The following is a 24,256-nucleotide window of genomic DNA, read 5'->3' on the forward strand; positions in this document are numbered from 1 at the left end:
TCTATTAAGAAGGGGGATTGTGCCCACGTTAGCTTAAATCCCTTCTCCATAGGTCCCAGGGCATCTTCAGGGGCTATCTCTATGGTATGAAGACTCTTAATACTACTATAATGTATAGACCATTGTTTGTATAGGACAGAGGAAGAAGTTATTACACTCAATGTGAGGTTCCCCTTAAAGTCATAGTTACCAATTTAGTTATTTTTTTATTACATCAGCACAGTTCTCAAATACTGTCCAAGCCCACATAATCAGGACCAGAGTGCCCCCATAACAGTGCCAGCCAGCATGTCAAAATAAAAATGCGGCTAGTGGAACCTCTCTTGCTCGGTCAGGACAATCTTGGATGGTTGACAAGAATATTTCAATCATATAACCTCATATTTGTTAGGAAATGTAATGCAATACACTTACTTAAATAGGAGCCTTCCCCGAATTATACGCAAGTTCTCAAACACTTGGAGACTATTCAGTGCATCAGACCAGGCGTCAATGTATATATATCCTGCAGTACAAAGATGTGGAATGGAGGAACAGGTTTACAGATACAGGACAATGTTTACAGCTTATCACATATATAAGAAATAATGGTAATTGAAGTAATAATCTCGTTGTCTCTGGGAACATTCCGAACAAAATGTGGTCCCGTTGCTTCAAAGATTTATCTGATCTGCATGAAAAAAGTTGCTTTTAACAAAAAAAATAGATTGAGAATTTCCTATGCGAGTCATGACCGAATCAGAATTTTTTCTCCAGTTTCCCAAAAAAATTGTTCAAATTATAGGAAATCTTTTCATGTATGATGTCAGGGGCATAACTATAGTGGGTGGAGGGCGGCAGTCGCACCCAAGCCCTGGACTCCATAGGTGCCTAAAAGGTCCCTCTGCCCCATTTGAGGACACAGTACTATAAAAGATGTCAGATGGTTGGGGGCCTTTTTAAAGGCTTTGCTTCAGGGCCCAAGTGCTTCAAGTTAAGACACTGTATGATGTCACAGGACAATCAAATAGACAGCATATTTATGGGTTATTCTAGAAAATCAGAGACGTGCGGAGGTACTGTAGGGCTCCATAGACTTCTATAGGTGCCATATTACTGCCTTGTACAACTTGGAGGTTGTATGGAGCCACAACATTGCCAGGCATCCTAAAAAAAGCTAAGATTGGGGGAACTAGGGTAAACAATTTGCTAAATATACTCATTGGTAATCTTGTTCTGGTCCGTAATATTCTGTACAGCTAATGCAATACTAATAATGGATACATGGCACTAAATCTCTTGTCTCATACAAGTGCTTTAAAAACATCCAAATCAAGTACCTGTAATTTCCTCAAGGGTCCTGAACACTTCCAAGTCCTCCACAGTCAGCTGGGTCGTGTTATCTGAACCTCTGTAAAATCAATGTAATCCATCAATTTATTTGGGCATTACTTTGCAGGTGTATTCATCTCCACAATTCAACACTTTAGATAGGAAACTCCATTATAGACAAAACAGGACAGGGACTATACAGCCAAACTACAAAGCCCATGTCATCTTCGAGACCAGACCCTGCCATCATTGCAGGAGGGGGTGCCGGGCGCCAGTGAGCGCCCATTGCACAGCACGACACTGATGTGGTGGTTAGCATAGTGATGCTGAGCTGTGTGCCAAGACTAAAAATAAGTTGAAGTGCTGCACTGTATTCTGCAAGCAAGTTTACCTGCGGAAATTCAGCTGTTATTACTACTGTTATCCTTAAAGAGACGGTACCCCCTTCTAACAATGCCTGGGACTGAGCATGTGTTGTCCACTCTGGGACTGTACTCCATTGCATTCCTGTTGTGTGACGTGTACGCTCCATGCTCACTCGGGGTGAGACCCGAGCTTGTTGGACCCATTGGCATATCACGGTCCCCAGCCCTGGTTTAAGGATCCGTCTGTATGTTCCGCATTGAAGTTTGGGATACCCCATCAAAAGTGTTATTATATATATATATATACCCAAAAGCTTCCACAAACCTCTGGAAGGATTCAGAAAGGAATACCAGATTCCCAACAATTTTGTTGCATCCTCGAAAATGCTGGATATTGTTGGAGTTAATAGCTTGGGTCGTCTTCAGGACGTCCATTCCCAGTCCATAGCAAACTAAAGGAGAACAAAGAATCAGATAAAACTTTGCACTTCTAAATGGGGTTTCCGACTGTCGCTTTTCTGACAAGTCTAATTGATCCAGAAGAGGAGTATGTAAAAGTATGTAAAAGTGTGGTCATCATTACATTACAATGTCTACTCCTTCGGAGCAGTGATGAGGGTTCTGGCTGCCGGACGCCCACCATTGTGGCCTTCTGGAATGTTAGAAGATGCTATAGTGGGAAAGGGCTTTGAGTATATCACATATCCTGTCAGCCATGTTCACTTCAGTAGACTAGCGGCTCTACTAAGCCTTTATGCACCCATTACTTGTATAGACCTTCTATTATGCCACTAGCAGTGCATTAAAAGGTTATATTTGCACAAATATTGGTGTAGCTTGATGACATTCTTGGTTCCATGTGAACTGACAGGCTACATCCTTGTAAAGGCTCATTCCAAAAATTGGCTGCATCCAATGTCTATAAACAACATGTGCACTACAAGATACTATAGTCTTGAAAGAGTAAAAATAAGCTAAATAGTGAAGGTTAGGTGTGAAAGTAGATGTAAGGGCTCATGCACATGACAAAGCTGCGTGCACGGACCTTGTACGGTATATGAAGTCCCTATGGATCTGTATTACAGTCTCATTGGCAGTCTGTATTCCGCCATATTGTTCCTCAATGAGGCTCCATATTCTCCTCTAGAATCACTGCCATGTTCTTTTTCGTATAGATTTCTACAGAAACTTCTGTGTGCCTCTGTATAAAATTAAAGGCACACAAAGGTACAGCAGTATAGCCCCATAGAAGGATATGGGCACCACCATATTACAGATCCAGGCTACATAAATCCATAATACAGAAATGTGCGTGAGCCCTTAGTCATCCAATACTCAGAACTAAGAAAACACCAGTCAATTACCTTTAGTGCACTTGTCACATTTCTCACACTTCTGCACACCTCCTACCATGACCTCTTGAGTTTCATGTGGGCAAAGAAGAGTGCAGGAACCAACTTCAGTGGCCAAGTAGTTGTCTAAGTGACAGAAATAAAGTTATTCTGTAGCATCCAATGATTTGTATTCAAGCAGTTCAATAATCCCATCATGTGGTGATCTACATTATATATATATATATATATATATATATATATACATACAGTGAAGGAAATAAGTATTTGATCCCTTGCTGATTTTGTAGACAGGAGTCTTTTATACAGGTGACCATGTAAGACAGCTGTCTTTAATGCAGGCACCAAGTTGATTTGGAGCGTGTAACTGGTCTGGGGGAGGCTGAACTCTTAATGGTTGGTAGGGGATCAAATACTTATTTCTCTGTGCACAATGCAAATAAATATATATAATTTTGACAATGTGATTTTCTGTTTTGTTTTTTTTATATAATCTATCTCTCACTGGTAAAATTAACCTAGCCTAAAAATTCTAGACTGTTCATGACTTTGACAGTGGGCAAACTTACAGAATCAGCAAGGGGTCAAATACTTATTTCCTTCACTGTATATATATCGGAAAACTGGGTGACAAGCTCTATTGGCTCTATACTATACACCAGTAATGGTTGTCACCCAACATCTAGGACACCAAAATAACTCAGAAATAACTGAATATAAGGGGTACTACCAATATACTTTCCCCAGTAACAAGAATCAATAAAGCCATCTTACAAGGACATTTGGCGACACAGGTTGCTCCAAAAGTGTGCTTTCCATTTACGTTAAATATTGTTTGGAAGGTCAGTGGGTTATATATGGTAGGAGGAGGACAGTGCATCTCACAAATGCCACTGTTATTAAAATTAAGACAAGCCTGTAGGGAAAAAAAAATATTTAGGTCACTTGCTAGTTAAAAAAACAAAATTAGACACTAACGGGACTTGTCACTATGTTTTACCCTATGAAATAAACATAGGGTGGTGGACAAGTTCTCAAGACAATGCTAGAGGTCACCTCTTCATCTTATTTATTGCTCTATAGGGAAGATAAGTCTCAAAATCTCGTCTGCCACCAATATAAAGTAGTAGTCCCAGGAAATACTGAATCCCACTGTACTTGTCATATGAAGATTTTTTAGACAATAACATGATAAGTAGAGAGGGTCATTGGCTCCTGCACGCCCACTACACAATATTGGCTTTTTTAAAGGGAGCTCCTCTCTTAGGGTATGTTCACACAAGGTCATTACGTCCGTAATTGACGGACGTATTTCGGCCGCAAGTACCGGACCGAACACAGTGCAGGGAGCCGGGCTCCTAGCATCATAGTTATGTACGACGCTAGGAGTCCCTGCCTCGCTGCCGGACAACTGTCCCGTACTGAAAACATGATTACATACGGGACATATAGATAACTATGACGCTAGGAGCCCGGCTCCATGCAGTGTGTTTGGTCCGGGAAATACTGCCGACACACAGACCGTGTATCACGGACCGAACACGCTCGTGTGAATCCGGCCTTAAGCTATGTGGTGCAATATCTATGTAGAGGGCTGTGGACATTCTTAATGCTCTGGGACCCTCGGCATTGCCCGATTGGTCAGTCCGTCCCTGCTATTGGCTCTATTTAAAAGTAGTGCAGACAAAAAGTAAAGCAGTAGTCCATCATAGCAACCAACCACATCACACCTTTAATTTCTCTAGTGCAAATGAGAAAAATACAAAAGAATACTATGATTGGTTGCTTTACTTTTGGTCTGTTCTGAAGTTCTACATTTTGTGATTTTTATTTTTTATAAGCTTTTCCCATCTTTGTGGAAATATTGGCTTTGTTCTCTCACCAGACAGTCGGTGTTCTTAGGTCCAGTACATCCGGCCGCACACTGCTCATGGCAACAGTCAGTGGAATATTTCCCTTTGCACCTCTGGCACCCGCTCTGGCAGATAATGCTGGTCACTGGCACAGAGAACAGAGCGGAGGTCACAAACCAAGGCCGGGACGGCATTTTATATCACAATGTTAGAATAGAAGGTTTCTTCTATACAGAACATACAGCCATTCTCTTCAAAGTTTGGGTAAAGAAAGACACTCACAAATCTGACAGTTCTCGGTGCCCTCTCCCCAGCATGATCCAGCTGTTCCTGAGGGTGAGGATCCACAGCTGCTTGAACATGGAGGACCTTACCAGAGAAAAAAGAAACACGGAGAGTCACCAACTAACTTTTCTTCTTGAATAAGAATATTAAAGGAGTCTCCACTATTCTGGATGTATGGCGGAGATATCTGCATAGAGGATATAGTGGTGATGTGGAAGTGCTGAACTATTCTCTATGCCGCCATCAATGAACCTACATATCAAGCATCCAATGAAGACCCAACGGTTTACTTAAAGCAACGGTCCAACATGAGATAAACATGGCTCTTATCTTTTAAAAATAGTGCCATACCTGTCCACAGGTTGGTGGCTCACCCCTATTCACTTTAATGGAGATACGCTGCAATACCAGACACAACCCATGCCCAGATGTGGTGCTGTTTTTGGAACAAAGCAATGCTTTTATAATCCTGGACAACCCCACACGTCCATTTACAGCAATGATGCACAACCCTTTAACTCGAACCAACATTTTTAAGAAGTGACTCAGGTGATAAGTTTTAAGTGATCTGGCTATCCACCTATGTTTCCCTTCAGATTTTCCCTAATAAAACAGCCTCAGCAATGGTACTAGTTCTCATTGCAATAAGAGCCAGCTGATCGCTACAGATCATTGTAATGTTGTGATATTTATTGACCCCTTGAAAAATCGATGTACCCCCTCTAAGTAGAAACCTGACACATTTAAACCTATATGTCAGCCGAGCTCGCTTACATGGACGACTTCCACTCTGTAGAACCACATCCTTATGGAAAGTGTTGCTCTGGCTCAGGACGTCCTGCCATTTGACGCTTTCATGAAAGCAAAGTTGGGTATTATTCTCCATGGTCACTCCACCATTTAGGATCTCTGTAGAAGTATCCAAGGAAAAATAAATTAACTTAGAAGAGGTTATATAGAAGTAAACCTCACATGTATCAGTTTGATGGATCTTAAAAGAGCAGTCCACTTTTTACAATCTGTTTATTAGAAAAGCTCCCCAATAATAATCTGATCACAGAGTTTTGGGGGGAAGCTGGCAGTGAGCGTACAGTTTCCCTGCAGTGCCACCGCAGTTGAAGCATTACACAGTTCCCATTGAAGTCAATGGACTTTCCATGTAATGTGCTGGGTCCTCCATGGCGAGTGATGCTTTTTGAGGGCATTCTCCACTCCAGCGGTAGTTTATTCCTGCAAAATATTTATTTTGCTTGTTTCTTAGAAACCGCAGCATATTCCAGGTATGGTTTACTTACGCCACTTTTTCCTATTGACTGTGGACCCCCTGCGAATAAGGCTTACATCAAATATTATAAGCAGGCTAGGAATTCACCATATACATATACTCTTTGTGTAGAGATCTAATCCGTAGCTAATTGAAAATTATCCTACATTTCTGAAGAGAGTTCCACCCTATAGAACTGCAGGATTTCAGAGAGGAATGAGTTAAACAGTCGATCTAATGAAGATTTCTCCCTAAACAGTTGTAATTACAATCTACATGTTTTTCCCTTTTGCAATTTAATCATTTATTGATATTTTTATATGTTTTTATCAGTTTAGAAGGAAAAATGCCTTCAACTACTGGAATGAACTAGTAATGTCCCAAAAAGAGAAAGAGCTAAAGTAATGTCTACTACATCCAACAGCCTCATTTGATAAAGCTTTATTCAGATGAGCGTATTAAGTGTCCGTGAGACAGACGTTTGGTGTTTTTTAACGACCGTCACACGGCTGCATGTATTTCTATAGCGCTATTCACACGGCTGCATGTATTTCTATAGGGCTAATCACACGGCTGTTGTTTTAATGGACCGAGTGAAGGGCCTGTGAAAAAATAGGACATTTCCTATTTTTGTCCATTGTCACGGATCCCTCAAAAGACTCAAGTCTATGAGGGATCTGTGTAAACGGGTCCCGCAGGGGTGCAAATTGGCCGTGAAAAATGGCGTGAAAAACTGCCATTTTTCACGGCCAATTTCACACACGTTCGTCGGAATAAAGCTTAAAGGACAGCCAGATGTGAAAATTCTCCAGCCTGTTCAGATCCATCTTTGCAAAGAGAAGGATTATAGTAGGGTTAGGGCAAATGCCCACGATGTGTACTACGTGTGAATTTGCAGTTCAGATTTTCCTGCAGCAAATCCGCAGCATAATACCGTACCAACGAAGTAACTAAGATATCACGTAATCTCATCTACACGTTGAAGAATTTTTATGCATGTAAATTGACCTGCGGTGCGTATTTTAAAATCTACACAGTGACAATTTATTTTACGTTTCCATCTCAGAATTGTATCTGACAATTTTATTAAAAAAACACACCTAAATCCGAAGCATAAAATCCGCACCTGTTTCCGCATAGAAATGTACCTAAAAATGCGTCAAAATACGCACCATTAAGTGCGGAATTATGAGCATTTATCTGTGGTTTTAATGCAGATTTTCTGCACCAAATTACGCAAAGTGTGCAGGAAGACCTTAGGGTAGTAAAAATAAAATACTTCGGTTATCAGATCAATAGCGGATTGGGTTTGTAAAGTTATAGCCAAATACATAATCCAGGTCAGTTGTCTCCTCCTCTGCTCCTCTTGAAACATCTTACAAAGGCAAGTTTTCAGCAAATTTAAAGTGAACTTCACATCAAAAAGCTGTTTCTTTCTCCATAAAGCAGGGAACAGTCAAGTGCAGCAATAGTAATTGGGTTAAGTTTACGGCCTCTAAGATGACTTGCCTACTTCTCCTCTCCCTGGGTACCACAATGGTAGCAAACAAAGAAAAAACAAATCGGCCCGAGGTTCATGATGCCCTTGTTTCCTACGAGGGATAGGAAGAGCAGTAGAACAAGTCCTTCTCTCTTAGGATGGAGCTGGGGATGTCTCGTCAGCTCCAGGAGAATGGTCCAGTTATGATATTTACTATGGCCCTCCGTTTGGGTCCATGTACAGACCTATAGACATGATACAATCCCCAATAGCATAATTTCACCTAAGCACATAAGTTTGTGTCTCCCCTATGAACACAACTCACCTGTGAGGCTCCTCATCCGCAGTTCTCGCAGGCCAGCCGTTCCTCCAGATTGTGAGTTGGACAGAACTGCAAGGGCAAACCGATCCTGATAGAGCTGAGTACCACGAATAATGCGTAATTTCTCCAAGGGGATATAACTCAGCAGATTGTGTGCTATTAAAACATAGCCCTGCACTTCTTTTATGTCCTACAATGGCAAACATTAGTCAGGTCATACAATGTGCCTCCATGCCCTATTGCACTGATGATCCACATGGCATTCTAGACACCTTCATTAGATGGCAAAATGTTTTAGTTCAGAATAATGACAATGGTGCATTTATAATAACAAAATGGAGGGGTGGACAACATCATCAACAAAGTCCATTTAATAGGACCATTAGCCTTGTGCGCTCGATGCTCGTACCTTGCTTGCCTACTTGCATCAGCCTTGGTGAACCAGGGTGTAAAGTAATCCCATGCAGACCACAGAAGACCTCTTGCCCTTGCTATTTCTTCTGTTTTTATTGTCAAAAGTTAGGAAAATACTTAATTTATGGTAAGATGTTGTCAATGCCCCGGTTCGGCAGGGCTGCCAAGTGTCTTGTTAAAGGGGTTATGTGGGGACCACTGCAGTATGTGTGTACACTCGCTAATATACATTCTGGTCCCCCGTCACGCTGATTCTGAGATTTTCATAGATTTTTATTGCGCTGCCGAGGGACTGGAAGTCTAGTTGTAGTCTTCTTTTAATAAAGATACGACTCTTCATCACGTGACCGGCCCCACAGTACTTTATATACAAGCAGTAGTACAGCGAGTACATAGAGTACAGCGGGGTCGGTCACGTGATGAAGAGTCGTATTGTCATCAAAAAGAGACTGTGCAACTAGACTTCTGGTCCCCCGGCAGCGCTATAAAAATCGATGAAAATCTCAGAAACAGTGCGACGGGGGACCAGAATGTATATTAGCGAGTGTACACACATACTGCAGGAGTACACTGCTAATAATTTTTGGTCCCCACATAGCCCCTTTAATGGCTGCGCGTTGTTGCTCGTAAAAAGGCTGATTACCTGAAAAATCGTTTGTCCATTAATGAATACACCCTTTATAGCCGTATGATTTTACATGTAAACAGCCGTTTTACCTGCAACAATGCGCGGCAATTAAAGGGGTTCTCACCTTTGGATAATCTCTATTTGTTAGAAAGGTACCCTATCAATAAGCAGATCACAAAGTGTTCCCCTGCTGGGACCCACTAAAAAAATCAGTGATCTGTGGGGAAATCTAAGAGTAAGGCCTCATGCACACGAATATGTGTTTGCGGCTACAATTCACCCGCAAATCTGCGGGTGAATAGTGGTCGCGTTCATTTCTGTCGGCCCATGCACAAGAAAGTGGTTTCCACGGTCCGTGCATTGCCCGGGAGCCAGGACCGAAAAAGATAGGACATGTCTTAAGGACGCATTTTGCGGTCCAGGCGCATTGAAATGAATGTACGAGGCCATGTGCACAGCCCGTGATTTGCCGCCCGAGCCACAAATCACAGGCCGTGCACACGACTACTGTTGTGTGCATGAGCCCTTAGTGTTCACTTACCCTGCAGCGCCGCCACGTGGGAAATTAAGCATTACACAGTGACCATTCACATCAGTTGTTTGTGTATAATGCAAGACAAGAGATGTTCTTTATAACTGCTCTCCACTCTAACCAAGAGATGAGGATCCTGAACATAGGATTTTCTAAACTGGGCAATCCCTATAATGAGCAATTTGACAACCGTGCCAAACAGGGTGCCAGTGGGGCTGTTGACCACACCGCTGCTCCGCGGGGCTTTACCTTAATGCTTAATGCCAGATCAGAAAATGCAGGTCGTTCTGTGAATTGGTAACAGGCTACCATTAACCTCAACCACAACCTGTGACCATGAGCTCAGTTTGGGACTTTTAATTCTATGAATCATTAAATGTCGTTTATGACCTGAGTTTAGAAATGTGTCTTTTTTGTGTTAAGGGGTGATAAGAGTTTATTGTTTCTTTTGCAAGCCCACTTGACAACACTTGACAGGCTTGTAACCTGTAAACATTGCCCCAACATATGTGCACATATATCAGCCTGCATGTAGGCCGGAAAAATGACCTAAAGTGTAACTACATTTTGACATGACATAGTGACATGTCAGAGGTTTTGATCGGTGGGGGTCCGAGCACTGAGACCACCACCGATTGCTAAAATTAATCAGAAGAAGTCTATGAGTCCGTACACCACTCTCTCGGCATTCCAAAGGAAGGAGATCAGAAACTAAGCGGCACAGCACTCACCCGAGCGCTTCTGCCGCTGTGTTTTAGCGATCAGTGAGGGTCTCAGTGTACGGACGTCCACCGATCAAAACTTCTGACAAGTCACTATGACATGTCAAACGTTTTTTAAAGTTTAGTTACCCTTTAACACTTGTAAAACCTGAAAACATGATGTCTACACCTGTTCATGTTTATTATCCAGTAAACATGACTTCAACATATGATGTTCACTTGTAACACCGTGTAAATTTGACCTCAACATCTTCTCATGTAGAACATGCAGTGAACATGACCTTATCACATGTGCACACGTAACAGCCTATAAACATAATCTTGATATACACATTCACATGTTACAGTAGTCATTTGAACTGCTGGTACTATGATGACCTGAAAAACTCACCTTTAAAAAAGACACATCATCGATATCCTTCAGGTAGGTGATCTCCAAGTTGCCCTGGATGACCTGACAATCTTGGTAGAGAGTCCGCAAAGTCTGGTAGTGGTTCTGATAGTTATAAGGATGAAGCAGTTTCATGTCCGTCCCAGTGCAGACTGCAGAATAAGACACAAGATGCAATAATACATATTACTAAATTGACAATAAGGAACAATAATTTGTCTCTGAATTTCAGATTACATATTATAGGAGCTCTGTCTATTCTCAATAAGTATCTAAGATAATGCTGTTTTCCAAGTCATCTTCCGCATGAACCTGAATGAACAAGTGGAAAGGTAGCCACAAGTAAGCGGCTAATTTCTCAGCAAAAAGTCTACTAGTATGTCCACTTTGGGTCTTTCTTGGCTTCTAGTACACCCCAAGTCTTGCTCTGCTCTTCGGAAATACTAGTAACATTTCTAAAACCGAGTCAGAATGGACAATCCCGTCTATAACTGCAGTGTAATACAACATCAACCGTTGTCCATACGCCCTATTAAGGCACATGGGTGTCACAGAGGTCGGTCCCTTACTTGGGACCCCTGTCTATGAGCCAGAGTGAATTGCTGCTAATAACAACATCTAAATAGATTCCATGTAAAACCACCTAACAAGAAATAGTAACTTCACCGGAAAAATCAGCTATTTGCCCCTCGGCCAGGCGTGTATGTGTACTCAATGGGAAGAGGGGAATAAGTCGCTGCTAGACACCTTTTGTGGTTGCTTATTTTCCGTGAGAACAAAGGATTCCACCGACATCTGCCGTCAGGTAAGAGCTGGGACACCAGATAACACATTAGATGGTCGTCCGGTTCTGCCGAAAGCAGATGGTCATGTAAAGTATATACAGTATGTAATCAACAGACATCAAAAGTTGCAGGAGCCCTCCTCGGCATTTGCACAGCACAAAATCATGCCACAGTGGCATTCCTAGAGTAGTCAATGTAAATCACGCACAACGGCAACAGATGAGCAGCATTAGAACTGACAAAATTAGCGGCAAAGTAACATGAAGCTCATATGACAGGACTGTATGGCAGAAGTTGCCATCTATTATTCCAAGGTCTTGAGCGTGTATTCCAAATTTGGACTCTTTATGGTTACATCGGTGGGGGTCCAGAAGCCAAGACCAGCACTGTAATCCAAATTTGGGAGACAGATTAGCCCTTCAATGCAATAATGCCAGAATACTGTGCTGTAACGAAGGATCAGTGCAAGATAAGTCATGTAATGTCAACATTTTACGTAGTTACTAGATGTCTTCTTCTGGAAAACAACCGCTCCATACTGACTCCTGTCAGGTACCATTGTGTGGCAGAAGTCATTGTCTACCTTTAGTCATCTCATATAGGAAACTGGGCTAAATGAGCAAGTTGCACATGTTTGTATGTTATTGATATGTATATAATTTTTAATTTGTATATACAGCATTTCTAAGGCTGTGGTTTCCTGAGGGGTTAATCAAATCTGGCCTCTTCTTCCATGTATCAGCTCGTGTCCAGCACGCTGTCAGGAAATTCTGTGGCTTTCTCCCGGAAATATCTTTAGTGACCTATGTGACATCTGCTTGACTGTGTCCCCAACAACTTCCCTCTGGTTTCCTGTATTACTGCCAAGTCACCAGCATAATGTTTCTCTAGGGATCCTGGACCATCTTCACTGCTAACCTGAATGACTACTATCTGTGCCAGAAATAAGTTTATAGAAATGATCTCAGAGATTTATCCTGAACTAGATGAACAACAAACATGAGCCAGATGGACTCAAAGCAAGAAATCCGTAAGTCTGGTTATAACATCATGTAGCAAACCGTAAGTGATCCATGGAATGGCAAAAGGGAACATGTCTGGTTCAATGTTCGGCCGTTTTCTTTAATGGTATACTTAGGTGTAATGAGACAGATACATGACTTTAGGATCTTCAGAACCTTAAAAACTGTTCCACTGTGGACAATCCCTTTTTGTTAGAAGGGTCTCCAAACAACAAGCGGATCACAGGGTGTTATGCTGCTATGAACTTCATCGATCATCTGTTATCTATGGAAGAACCCAGAAGCAAGTGTTCAATTTCCCTAGAGTGCCACCACAGGTGAAATGAAGCATTGCATGGTTCCTATTGAAGTTAATGGACTGTCTGTGTAATGTATGGACGTGTGGGGCTCTTTAGTGACGCGATTTGCAGATGTTCTCCACTAATAGATGAGGATCATGAAGGGGGATCCCCTTCCATTAACTTAGAATACCCTAATAAGTTATTTAAAAATAGGTTTTCTCAACCAAACAATTCCTTTATTAAGAATGTTGTGGTAACAGCAAAACTTTACCTTTCACATAAGCAAATCTAAAAATGGAAGGGGCGTGGCCAGCAGTCGATGGCGCCGGTCGCATAAACTGAGAGCTCCGCGCCCTGCCACGCAGATCCAGCAGCCTACAGCGGGGAAAGGTGCCTCATATGGGGAAAAAAAGACCCCAAGGGTCTAGACTCACCCCTGCAGCACAGCACCAGGTCGCCGCCGCTCCACCAACGATCGACGGCTACTTTCTTCGGCGGCAAGCCACGCCGCTCCCTCAGCCGCAGCCATCTTGGACAGCCTCGTGTCAGAAGGAAGGGGAGATGTCCGAGCAGGGAGAGGAGACAGTGCCCCACGTACAGGGTAAGCTGAATAGCCGGATGGCTAAAGTTCACCCTCCCAGCTCCCCTAAGCTGTCCTCCACCTCGTCCTGTGAACAGCAGGGAAGGGGGTCCCCTATCCCAGGAGCAATGGAGGCCAGGCCACGAGGAGCATCAGCTCAGTCAGAGGCCCCAGTACACCTGCTTGAACCACCAATGTCACAGCCCTCAGCACAAATGGCCCTACAGATTTGGCCTGCACCTAAACCCCAACGGCCCACGATCCAGCAGCCGGGGAGGAGAGACGATCTGGGGGATACACCATCTTTGACCCCCTATGCCCAGGCCCCTGCATATGCCTCAGATTCTGACCTGGAGGATTCAGCCTCACTTCCTTCAGATGTGCCCCCTATGTGGAGGGAATGTTTCTCACAGTTGCCCACTAAAGAGGACTTTAAGAGTATGATACAAGAAGTGAAGGCAGCTTTTCGTTCAGAATTGGCGGGGGTGTCGCAGCATATACAGCAGATTGCTACGAGGGTGGAGGCTTTAGAAGATGACCACGATGCCACTAGGCGCCATGTTTCTGTGATACAGTCTTCAGTGTCCTCCCAGCTGGCGTCCATTAGAGATATGCAACTGCATCTAGAGGATTTGGATAACAGAGGTCGCCGTCATAATATAAGGATAAGGGGCATACCGGAGCCCTCGGGGTCTGAAGATCTTCCCATCGTGTTAGAGACTATCTTTAACGACCTTTTGGGTGCACCCCCGTCTAATCGGATACCGCTTGACAGAGCGCATAGAGCACTGAAACCAAAATCCATTACATCTCAGCCCAGAGATATCATCTGCTGTGTCCAGGATTTCCGCACTAAGGAGGACATTATGCTTAAAGCCCGTCAGCGTAAAGACCTGGAGTATGCCGGTGTGCCGATTCAGTTATTCCCGGATCTCTCCTGGATTACGTTACAGAAAAGACGTCTGCTTCGTCCACTTCTCGCAGCCCTACGGGACCACAATATTATTTATCGATGGGGGTTTCCGTTCTCCCTTACAGCCCGAAGAGATGGTGTTTCTGCAACCCTGAGGTACCCAGGGGATTTGCCTCATTTCTGTGACTCCCTTGGTATACCAACGCCCAAGATGCAGAATTGGGAGACTCCTTTGCCGCCTTCGTCTCCACCTCCAGTCTGGCAGTCGGTCCGAAATAAGCGGAGGACCTCTCCAAGACGACAGTCTACCCGAAGTTCACCAAGACCTGATTTGAATTGATTGACGCTGCGCAGATACACGGCACCTCCGTAATATATGTGAAGGAGCCTGGTCACCCATACCAGCTGCTCCCTTCGCCAGTTGCACTATCCTAGGCTAAAAATGCATTTAGGATTATATTTCTGATTTTATGTTGTTTCGCTTTAATTCGTTAACGTAAATTGTGGCAGGGCGCGATTGCCCGGGATACACTTGGCTCTTTCACCCCCTTTTTGTTTTTTCTCGGCCTGTACGTATTTATACGTACTTTTGTACTAGGTTCCTCGACTGTTGAGACCCGACCTCCTTTTTTGATAGGGGTAATTTGTTTTGCAGTTCTCCCTCTGTTTTTAGAGAGAGTTGCAAAGGGTAATATTGTATTACCAGTTTTCTTTTGCTTTAATATCACCCGCCCCAGGGTATAGTATTCTCCCTGGTAGTATTTTCTGAGTGTGTTTGAAATTCATTGATCTCATGCATTTCTCTTTGTTCTCACTGCAGATATGTGTATTGTCTCCCTGGTACGTCTTTACCCCAGTGTCTTTCCCTCCCCTCCTACTTTCATCCGAAATAACACTTGAGACGACAGTGAATCCTCCAAGAACCTCCAAGGTAGAAGGACGCCGCAGAACACTGCTTGCTTTGAAACCGACATGGGACTGGCCCCGACATAACTGTGAGCTGTATACATCCGCACTTTCCACATCATTCTTTGCTCTTTCATACATCTTTGACCATGGTTAAATTTGTCACACTTAATGTCAAGGGTCTCAACTCCAATGTGAAGAGACGCTTGCTTCTCAGGGAGTTGAAATCGCTTGGAGCGGAAGTTGCTTTTCTGCAGGAAACACACTTAGATTCATCCGGAACTTTCCAATTTGCCCGAGGGGCGTATCCTGCTGTGTACTCTGCCTCGTCAGGTCGCAAAAGGGAGGGGGTGGCCATTTTGATAGCAGCTTCCTGCCCCATACAAGTTCACACCTCACATCTAGATCCGAAAGGCAGATATGTTATAATAGAGGGGACTTTGCTTGGACAGCCCATCGTTTTATGTAACGTTTACTCTCCTAATACCGCACAGATTCCATTCCTACGTAGACTCCTTTCTAAACTCCAGAAGCTTCCTAGGGGGGCATGGCTGGTGGGAGGAGATTTTAATGTCCCGTTCTCCACGTCCATGGATAGGGTCTCTCTTACACACGCTACTCCGACGCCCACCCTTACAGGACTTTCTACACGTTTTAGGCAACTAATTAGAGAGCACCAGCTCTATGATTTGTGGCGAGTGGATCACCCAGGTGATAGGTCCTATACCTTCTTCTCCCATACGCACAGCACTCATACACGCTTAGATTACTTTTTTGGTAATGTCCCTGCCCTCCGTGCGCTCCAGGGGGCGAATATAGACCCCATCTCTTGGTCAGATCACGCACCAGTTTCTGTGTCCCTACAGATAGGGAAACCAAATACGAGAGTATGTCATTGGCGCTTAAACGAAACTTTGATTAAGTCCCCTTCTCTTAGGGACAGCCTGGCCGGGCATATGCGGGAATTTTATGCACTTAATGAGGGATCGGTTCCTTCAGTATCCACTCTTTGGGAGGCGCATAAGGCGGTGATGAGAGGGCAATGCATAGTAATGGGATCTAGATTGAAAAGAGACTCTCGGGCCAAGCGGGTGGCTCTCCATCGGACAATTACTAAGTTGGAGAGAGAAATGGGGATTAAACCGGCGGTCCCGACACTACGGAAATTGATAGAGGCTAGAGCACAACTCAAGGACTTAGCTATGAAGGGGGTAGAAAAGTCATTACTATACACAAAAAGGAAATATTACGACAAAGGTAATAAGGCGCACTCGCTTCTGGCCAGACTATTGCGGGATCAGGCGACTGTTCGTACTCCACAGGCGGTTCGGGATAAGGCGGGCATACTCCAGCATCACCCAGACACGATAGCCACACTTTTTCATGACTATTATAAATCCTTATACCACCTGCCAAATACCTTACCACCTGATCCGGCTCGTCGGAGGGAAACGCTGCAAGCATATCTCTCTTCCTGTGCTCTCCCTAAACTGAAAGATGAGGAGCTTTCATCCCTGAATGCCCCGATCTCTGCGGAGGAATTGTTTGATATATTGAAGGACCTCCCTAGTGGTAAGGCCCCTGGACCAGATGGCTTTACATATGGGTATTATAAGACCTTTGCAGAGATCTTGGTTCCACGGATGGCTTCGTTATTTAATGAATTCCTACAGGGTTCTCCCATCCCTCAAACATTCCTGCATTCTCATATCACGCTGATCCCTAAACCGGGTAGAGACCACGCAGAGTGCTCCAATTACAGACCCATAGCCCTTCTGAATTCGGATCTAAAAATTTTCACCCGTCTTCTAGCTAATAGACTCAATGTTTGGCTCCCTTCTTTGATTCACAAAGACCAAGTGGGCTTTGTGCCTCTTAGGCAAGGAGGAGACAACACACGAAGGGCCCTTGACCTCATTGATGCCCTCCAAAAGCAAAAGGAATCGGCGATCCTTCTTAGTCTAGATGCAGAGAAGGCGTTTGACCGCTTGGGATGGCCATTTATGTTCGAAACTCTAAATTCATTTGGGATTTCGGGCCCTTATTTGACAGCACTGCGTGGTCTCTACTCCAAACCAACAGCGGCAATTAAACTCCCACACTCCACCTCCCCTCCGTTTCAAATCTGGAATGGTACACGTCAGGGGTGTCCCCTATCCCCACTTTTATTTGTGCTATGCATAGAACCTTTAGCAGCTCAAATACGGAAATCCAGGGATATAGCGGGGGTCCAGATACAAGATAAAGAGTTTAAGGTTTCCCTGTTTGCAGATGACGTCCTCTTGACTATCACTAAACCTCATACCTCCCTCCCTAACCTTACTACAGTTCTCCGTAGGTATGGGAGGCTGTCAGGATATAAAACTAATACATCTAAAACGGAAGCGCTCCCTCTTAATGTTCCACACCAGGAGCTCCAGCTACTCAAACACAACTACACCTACAACTGGAAGGAAACCTCCCTGACTTATTTAGGAGTTCAACTCACTCCCTCCTATACGTCGGTTTACAAGGCTAATTTCCCCTCTCTGTTTGTAGAGCTACGTCAGCTAATGGCCAGGTGGGATCCTCTTCCCATGTCATTTTTTGGGCGCATAGCAGCGGTCAAAATGACCTTGCTCCCTAAATTACTGTACTACTTTGAGACTTTGCCGGTAGCAGTACCTATGAAGGAATTGCGGGCTATGCAGTCTTCTATCCTCAGGTTCATATGGCACTCCGGCAGACATCGAATTCCGAAATCAGTTTTATTATCGGGTCGATCTGCGGGTGGGCTATCGGTCCCTGATGTGGTGAAGTACTACTGGGCGGCACACCTCCGTCGCATACCCAGCTGGGTGTCTTTAAGGGCGTACAATAAATGGACCGAAATAGAGAAGCTATGGATGGCCCCGGTCCACCCAAACTCCCTGTTATGGGGTGACCCACTAGTAATGCCGACTGCATCTTTATTGGGTCCCATGAGATTTCAAAGGGAGGTGTGGGAAACCTGTAAAAACCGCTTCCATTTGGCATCGGGTTGCCCGCCCTTGACTTCGGTACTCTACACTCCCACTATCCCGGGGGGCACTACCTCCCGAATAGTCCGATTGTGGACGGGAATTGAGGTATTTCACCTGGCTGATATGGTTGATCCCCACACGCAAGAGCTTCACCCGTTTTCATACTTTCAAAAACATCATAATATTCCCTCCGCTGCGTTCTTTCACTATCTTCAGGTTAGACATTACATGCAGCAAACTTTTAGATCCACGCGGGTTACTGCACCTACAAGCTTCGAAAGGTTATGTCGGTATGCTACCACCACTAGGGGGCTTATCTCAGCCATTTATGCATTATTGCTATCCCCGGAGGGTTCCCCTCCGCCTGGGCATAGATACATGTTGAAGTGGGAGGCCTTACTGAATAAATCCATCCCGCTCTCATTGTGGCAGATTATTTGGTCGCAAGCAGCTAAAACCTCCATCTGCACTGCATATAAGGAAAACCAATATAAAATCCTTATGTTTTGGTACCATACCCCTGCCTTTCTGCATAGCTTCAATCCGGGTATTCCGTCGGATTGCTGGCGATGTAGAGGTCAGAGAGGTGATCTGTTCCATATTTTCTGGAGCTGTTCACTGGTACAACAGTATTGGTTGGAAGTTAAGAACTTGGCATTGGCGGTGTTGCAGCAGGATATTCCCTTAGACCCTCTTCATTACCTCCTAAATGTTCCCCCTAGGTCTTTGGGGAAATCACCAGCTCGACTCTTTCGACACTTTCTTACAGCCGCTAAGACGTTGATAGCATGGAAATGGAGACAGACAACCCCTCCCTCCCACATCGACTTAGTAACTAGAATTAGGGAAATACGTACAATAGAGCATATGACGGCCTCTATTGACAATGAACTGGACAGGTTCAAAGTGGTGTGGGACCCGTGGGACAAGTATTGGATACAGGGAACTCAAGATTAGGTGGTAGGTGGAGCTCCGACTATCCCCCCCCTCCTCACCCCCTTAAACCCCTGTGTTTTTTCCCAGATGTTTTGTCTGTCTATTGAAAGTTACTGTCTTACTATGTGAATTGCATGGCCCTTCATGCTGCTCTAAGTTATATGTATATTGTTGAAAAATTTTCAATAAAAACACAGTTGAAACCAAATCTAAAAATGTTTGGTAATTTTTATTAATAGAGCGTGCATTTTTATTTCAATGGGGGCAGGGAGACATGCCGCTGCCATCCAGAGGCTTGAAATTAAGGATTGGGAGAAGAAAGCAAGAAAGAAAAACGCAGCGTCGCTCACGTGAAAAAATTGTGGTAATGATGCCCATGTTTGTGAGAAGACGAAAGTATTTATGCCCTGGTGCTGCTTCCTCTTGTGCAGGACTTGGGTTGAAGTGGTTATGCATCTGAGTTTAGGTTCCTAGAACTAAGCTTAAGATCTGATCACATATAAAACAAGGTTGCTCCTAGGGCAGTAGGTTTTAGGCTGTTTTTGGTAAGTACGGGTGCCTTACCAGATGTTGCATGGTCAGTGCCTGTATGACGCCTTTCCGACTAACATCTCCTGCACTCCTCTAGATACAGTGTCTAGTCTCCAAAACTGTTGCAGGAAACCAAAAGAACAGAACATCTTCCTACTATTCTTAATACTGATCCCATCACTCTTCCGGCAGCGATTTCCAACATCTTCCAGCCGCTCTCCAAATCTTCCACAATGTCCACCAGAGACTGTGACCAGGCTGTGACCCAGGGAAAGAAAACTAGTGATCTGCAACTATAGCACTGCTTATCTTCCGAGACACTGCTTATCCACCCAGGAGACAAGTGATCCTCGAAGCACTTTGACTTAATAAGTTACCTGTCTACTTACCAAGCCCAGCCTCAAACCTATTGCCCTTGGAGTGACATTTTGTGTTTTTCTTTTGGTATCCAAGGCCACTGCCAGATACCTCGTTTCCCACGTGGGATAATCGGGAAACCCCCATACATAAATAGTTGTGAGATCCCACTAACATTTGTTGGATCTGCCCATGATGATATTATTCTAATATGTATGGGCATCTTTTGAGCTTTATTGCCTGGTGGCCCATACCAATCACAGTCCTCCGCTGGATTTTTATATTTTTTAGGAGGAAAAGATATTTAAAGGGTTTCGGGACAACCCCTGTCCATATGCCCTTTTGGCCAAATTGACATCAGAGAGGAAAGGACCACCTCTATGTACCATAAAATAAGAGCAGCTCATGCTCTGGTGGACCTGTGACGTCTATGCATTACATTGACAGCCATTTACTTAAATGTCCAGCATATAATGCTACATTTCTCCTGCATTTACCCAGCAATAACAGCTGATCAATAGCTGATCGCCGGGAGTTAAAGGAGCCAAACCCACCCAAACTTTTTAAAAAGGATAGTCTTCATGAGACAACCCCTTTAACATTCAGTGGCCCAAACCTGTTTTATATTGTGCACCAAGAACATGGATGTGGATATTGTTCTATGCTGGACTGATCATTTGAGGCACTTGCACTGTGCTATGTACATGGTCGTGTAGAAAAAACAGGAGCACTATAAACTCTATTTGGCATGGGTCACTGACTTGTATGCTACTAGGCACAACAGTGTGTATGTGTCACACCTCTTATTTCGTTTGCCTGAGGCTCTTTCAATTTTTAACCAAACTGCTTTTTCCACTCCTGTGTGAACAAACATTTGGAGGGTGCAAAACAAGATTCCTTTACCCTACGTCACCCTATTCTGCAATCCTCTCACTATCCAGATTTCATCATATACCCAGTAATACTCATTATGAAATGTCTGTAAAACATGGTATAGACTGAATAAAGGATATAATATTTAAAGGAGAAACTTAAGTAAAATTTGTTTGAGCTGTTGCATAGCAACGGAAGACACAGCTCGCAGGTGACCACTTTGGATCTCCATGTGGCGATGCAGTGTCACCTCTCACTAGAGGAATAACAAAATGCTCTTGGGCCCAAATGCAAAATCTGATGCCTCTCTTCTTCTGTGCTCGGATCCATTCCCATGTTTTGGTAAATAAGAACAGATATCCCAAACTGTATGTGCAATGCCTAATAATCCGATATGGCTTAAGAGGTTTTAATATGTATACAATAGGAAATAAAGTTATAGAAAGGTTAATTCCATAGGCATGCAAATTCATAATACAATAGTGTTGAATTAGCAAAATGATAGCAACAAACGATGTAATTTCTCCTATTGTAATGTCACCAGGGAGCTGGCGGCAGCATCAGGAAATTAGGACATGTGTGAACTCATGTTTATAATTGAGAGTCTACATTTTAACCTGTCACGATATATTGGTAAAACCGGTTTACAAGTTTAAAAGGCTGAGCCCCTCCCTGACTCGATGGGAGGTTTATGAACTTCCTTTTAGATGCAAACAATTGTATGTGTATAGAGAGTGTGCCAGCAGTAGTGCCACACGCAGCGCTGCCCAACAGTAGTAAACAGGGTCCACGCCCATGATACGCAACAACAAAAGTCTATCCTGAAATCAACTTGCTGTTATATACCATAATCCTAATTCAGGATTTTTTTCACAGTTTATGACAAAAACTAATGTTTGCTGTTATATAGCATTGCTTTACTTAAGGCCCTTTTACACGGACCAATGATTGTGTAAACAGGGCAAAAAGGAGCCGATAATCGCATCTTTAAATGGTCGCTAGTCGGCAGCACTTCTCCCTGTGTAACCAGGGAGATGCGCTGCTGACATGATGCAAATGTATGGAGTCGACCGATTGTAGTAACGATCGTTTGTCCCCAAACGAAACGATCATTGCTCAATCTGAAGGGAATAAACGAGCGCTGATTGACAAGCTGTATTGTCAAACGGCGCTCCTTTTAAAGGAGGCAAAAACTGGTGATATCTGCCCACATAAAATGAAGGAATGACATCAACAGCAAGAAATCTGCTAGCCCATATTTACAATGATCAATTCCATAGACTAAAGGCCCTTTTAAACGGGCCAATGATACGGCATGTGAACGCTCATTCCAGATCATTGCCCCATATAAACAGGGCAACGATCAGCCAATGAATGAGCAAATGCTCGATCATCGCCTGATCAAATCTTTTAGGCGTCCAATAAAATGGTCACTAGTTGGCAGCACATCTCCGTGAGAAAATAGGGAGATGTGCTGCCAACATGATGAAAATGCGTGGGGATAAACAACGTAATAATCGTTCGTTCCCATACATTACCGATCATTGCTCCTTGTGACTGGATCAAACGAGTGACGATCAACAATACAAGCACTCGTTTTCATGGCCAATATCGGGCCATCTAAAAGGACCTTAAGGAATGAGGTTGGCAACTTTTCCATCATTGTAAATACACAGGGCAAATATGTGCCAGGCCCTTCTGTCCTGGGTGTCAACACCTCGCACAGTAATGGGGTTCAACTTTGATCATTGGCGCCCACTCTCATTTATGTACGTCACTGATTGAATAAACCATAATTGTGTGATCGCTAGGGATTTGATTGCTGCCATCCTTACCAATCCTGAGAATAAAGGTGCTTACATCCCTGTTGACAATGGGCAGACAGACACGCATGCACAGTCATTCTCCATTATGGTGGATGGGAGATAATGCAATAGCCCAGAATACTCACTATGGGGCCGTGGTAGTTTTCCAAACGCCATGGCCCTTCTGCTTCTGTCAGCCATGCTTGTCTTTACTTAGGAGACACCAAATCGGCGCTTTATTTTAGTAATTGATGTGGGTTCACGCGGTCAGACTGCCACCTACTCCACATTTATGCCGTGTCCTATTGATATATTATTATTAATGCAGAAAAAGGAACCATAATGCATTCTTTAGCATATGGTTGCCCTTTTTATGGTCAAAAATATTTTACAGCCTGGAACGCAGTATAATTTAGTGACAATATCTTATACTTTAATCATTATAATTTTAGGTGGAGCAGCATATTAATGAGTATTAAACAATACTATAGTCGCTTCACAAAACATTACAGATCAGGAACGGACGTCTGACCTCCACTTCGGTCTCCCACTGGGATCCATAACCTTCCCACACTCTCTTGGGGAGTTTAAGCCCCTCAAGGCATTGAGTAGATGTTAGTAGGAGTGGGGGGCTTAATGCAGCTGCTTCGAGCAGACATTTCCTGCATGTCTGTGGAGGGGTCTCCTAGCAACGGCCCTCTGAGATCAGGCCTACGCAGTATGGATGAAAAGACAGGCCTGGCTCTACTCTGCCGTCCTTGCGAGACACTTTTTACCTGTTTTTTTAGTAGTCACGCATGACACAAGGCATTCCCATATATTCTTTAGCGAATAAGTATTTGAATTCATATTAAAGAAGTGTCATTTATTACTATAGCATCACAACGTGTTACTCATACTTTGCTAATAATGGCGTCTTAATAGCTTGAATAGTATTTTCCACTCAGTACTATAAGTCATGCCCCTCATACCACTCAATTAACCCCTTAAGGACGCAGGGAATGTTTTTGGCTCACTGCATTCCGACAGCCATAACTTTTTTTTAAGAATTCCACCACTTTATTCTTTATTAAACATCTAATATATGTAAAGTTGTTTTTTTTCAACGTTTGATCACTTTTATTCATAGAAAAAAAAAATAATCTTTAATAACTGATAAGCTTTATTGAGCTTTTTTATGTCCCACATTTTTATTCATGGCTTGTAACTTATAATGCACTGGAATATGTATGTATTCCAATGCATTATTGGCTGACCGACAGGAACTATTGACCACAGATTCTAAGAGGTTAACTAGCTGAAATCTGAGTTCTCTCCGTTCTTGGTCGTTGACATCGGACGCTGGC

The 24,256-nt window shown here is 43.6% G+C and overlaps 1 protein-coding gene across 2 annotated transcripts in view; it reads right to left on the minus strand.

Annotated features, from left to right (window-relative positions):
* ERBB2 (erb-b2 receptor tyrosine kinase 2) overlaps positions 1-24,256 on the minus strand; it is a 63,412-nt gene that overhangs the window by 14,341 nt on the left and 24,815 nt on the right. Inside the window, exons 1-11 of one of the 2 annotated variants that reach the window (XM_075845961.1) lie at positions 23,443-23,582; positions 10,920-11,071; positions 8,236-8,422; positions 5,941-6,075; positions 5,164-5,250; positions 4,911-5,026; positions 3,803-3,944; positions 3,041-3,154; positions 2,002-2,128; positions 1,320-1,390; positions 415-505 (exon numbers count right to left, since the gene is read on the minus strand). In XM_075845961.1, coding sequence (XP_075702076.1) covers positions 415-505; positions 1,320-1,390; positions 2,002-2,128; positions 3,041-3,154; positions 3,803-3,944; positions 4,911-5,026; positions 5,164-5,250; positions 5,941-6,075; positions 8,236-8,422; positions 10,920-11,054 — 1,205 coding nt within the window. In that variant the 5' untranslated portion in view covers positions 11,055-11,071; positions 23,443-23,582. Of the gene's footprint in view, positions 1-414; positions 506-1,319; positions 1,391-2,001; positions 2,129-3,040; positions 3,155-3,802; positions 3,945-4,910; positions 5,027-5,163; positions 5,251-5,940; positions 6,076-8,235; positions 8,423-10,919; positions 11,072-23,442; positions 23,583-24,256 lie in introns of those variants that run through there. The other variant, XM_075845960.1, reaches the window with a different exon arrangement.

Source organism: Rhinoderma darwinii, chromosome 13 (genome assembly GCF_050947455.1).
Source record: "Rhinoderma darwinii isolate aRhiDar2 chromosome 13, aRhiDar2.hap1, whole genome shotgun sequence".
NCBI lineage: Eukaryota > Metazoa > Chordata > Amphibia > Anura > Rhinodermatidae > Rhinoderma > Rhinoderma darwinii.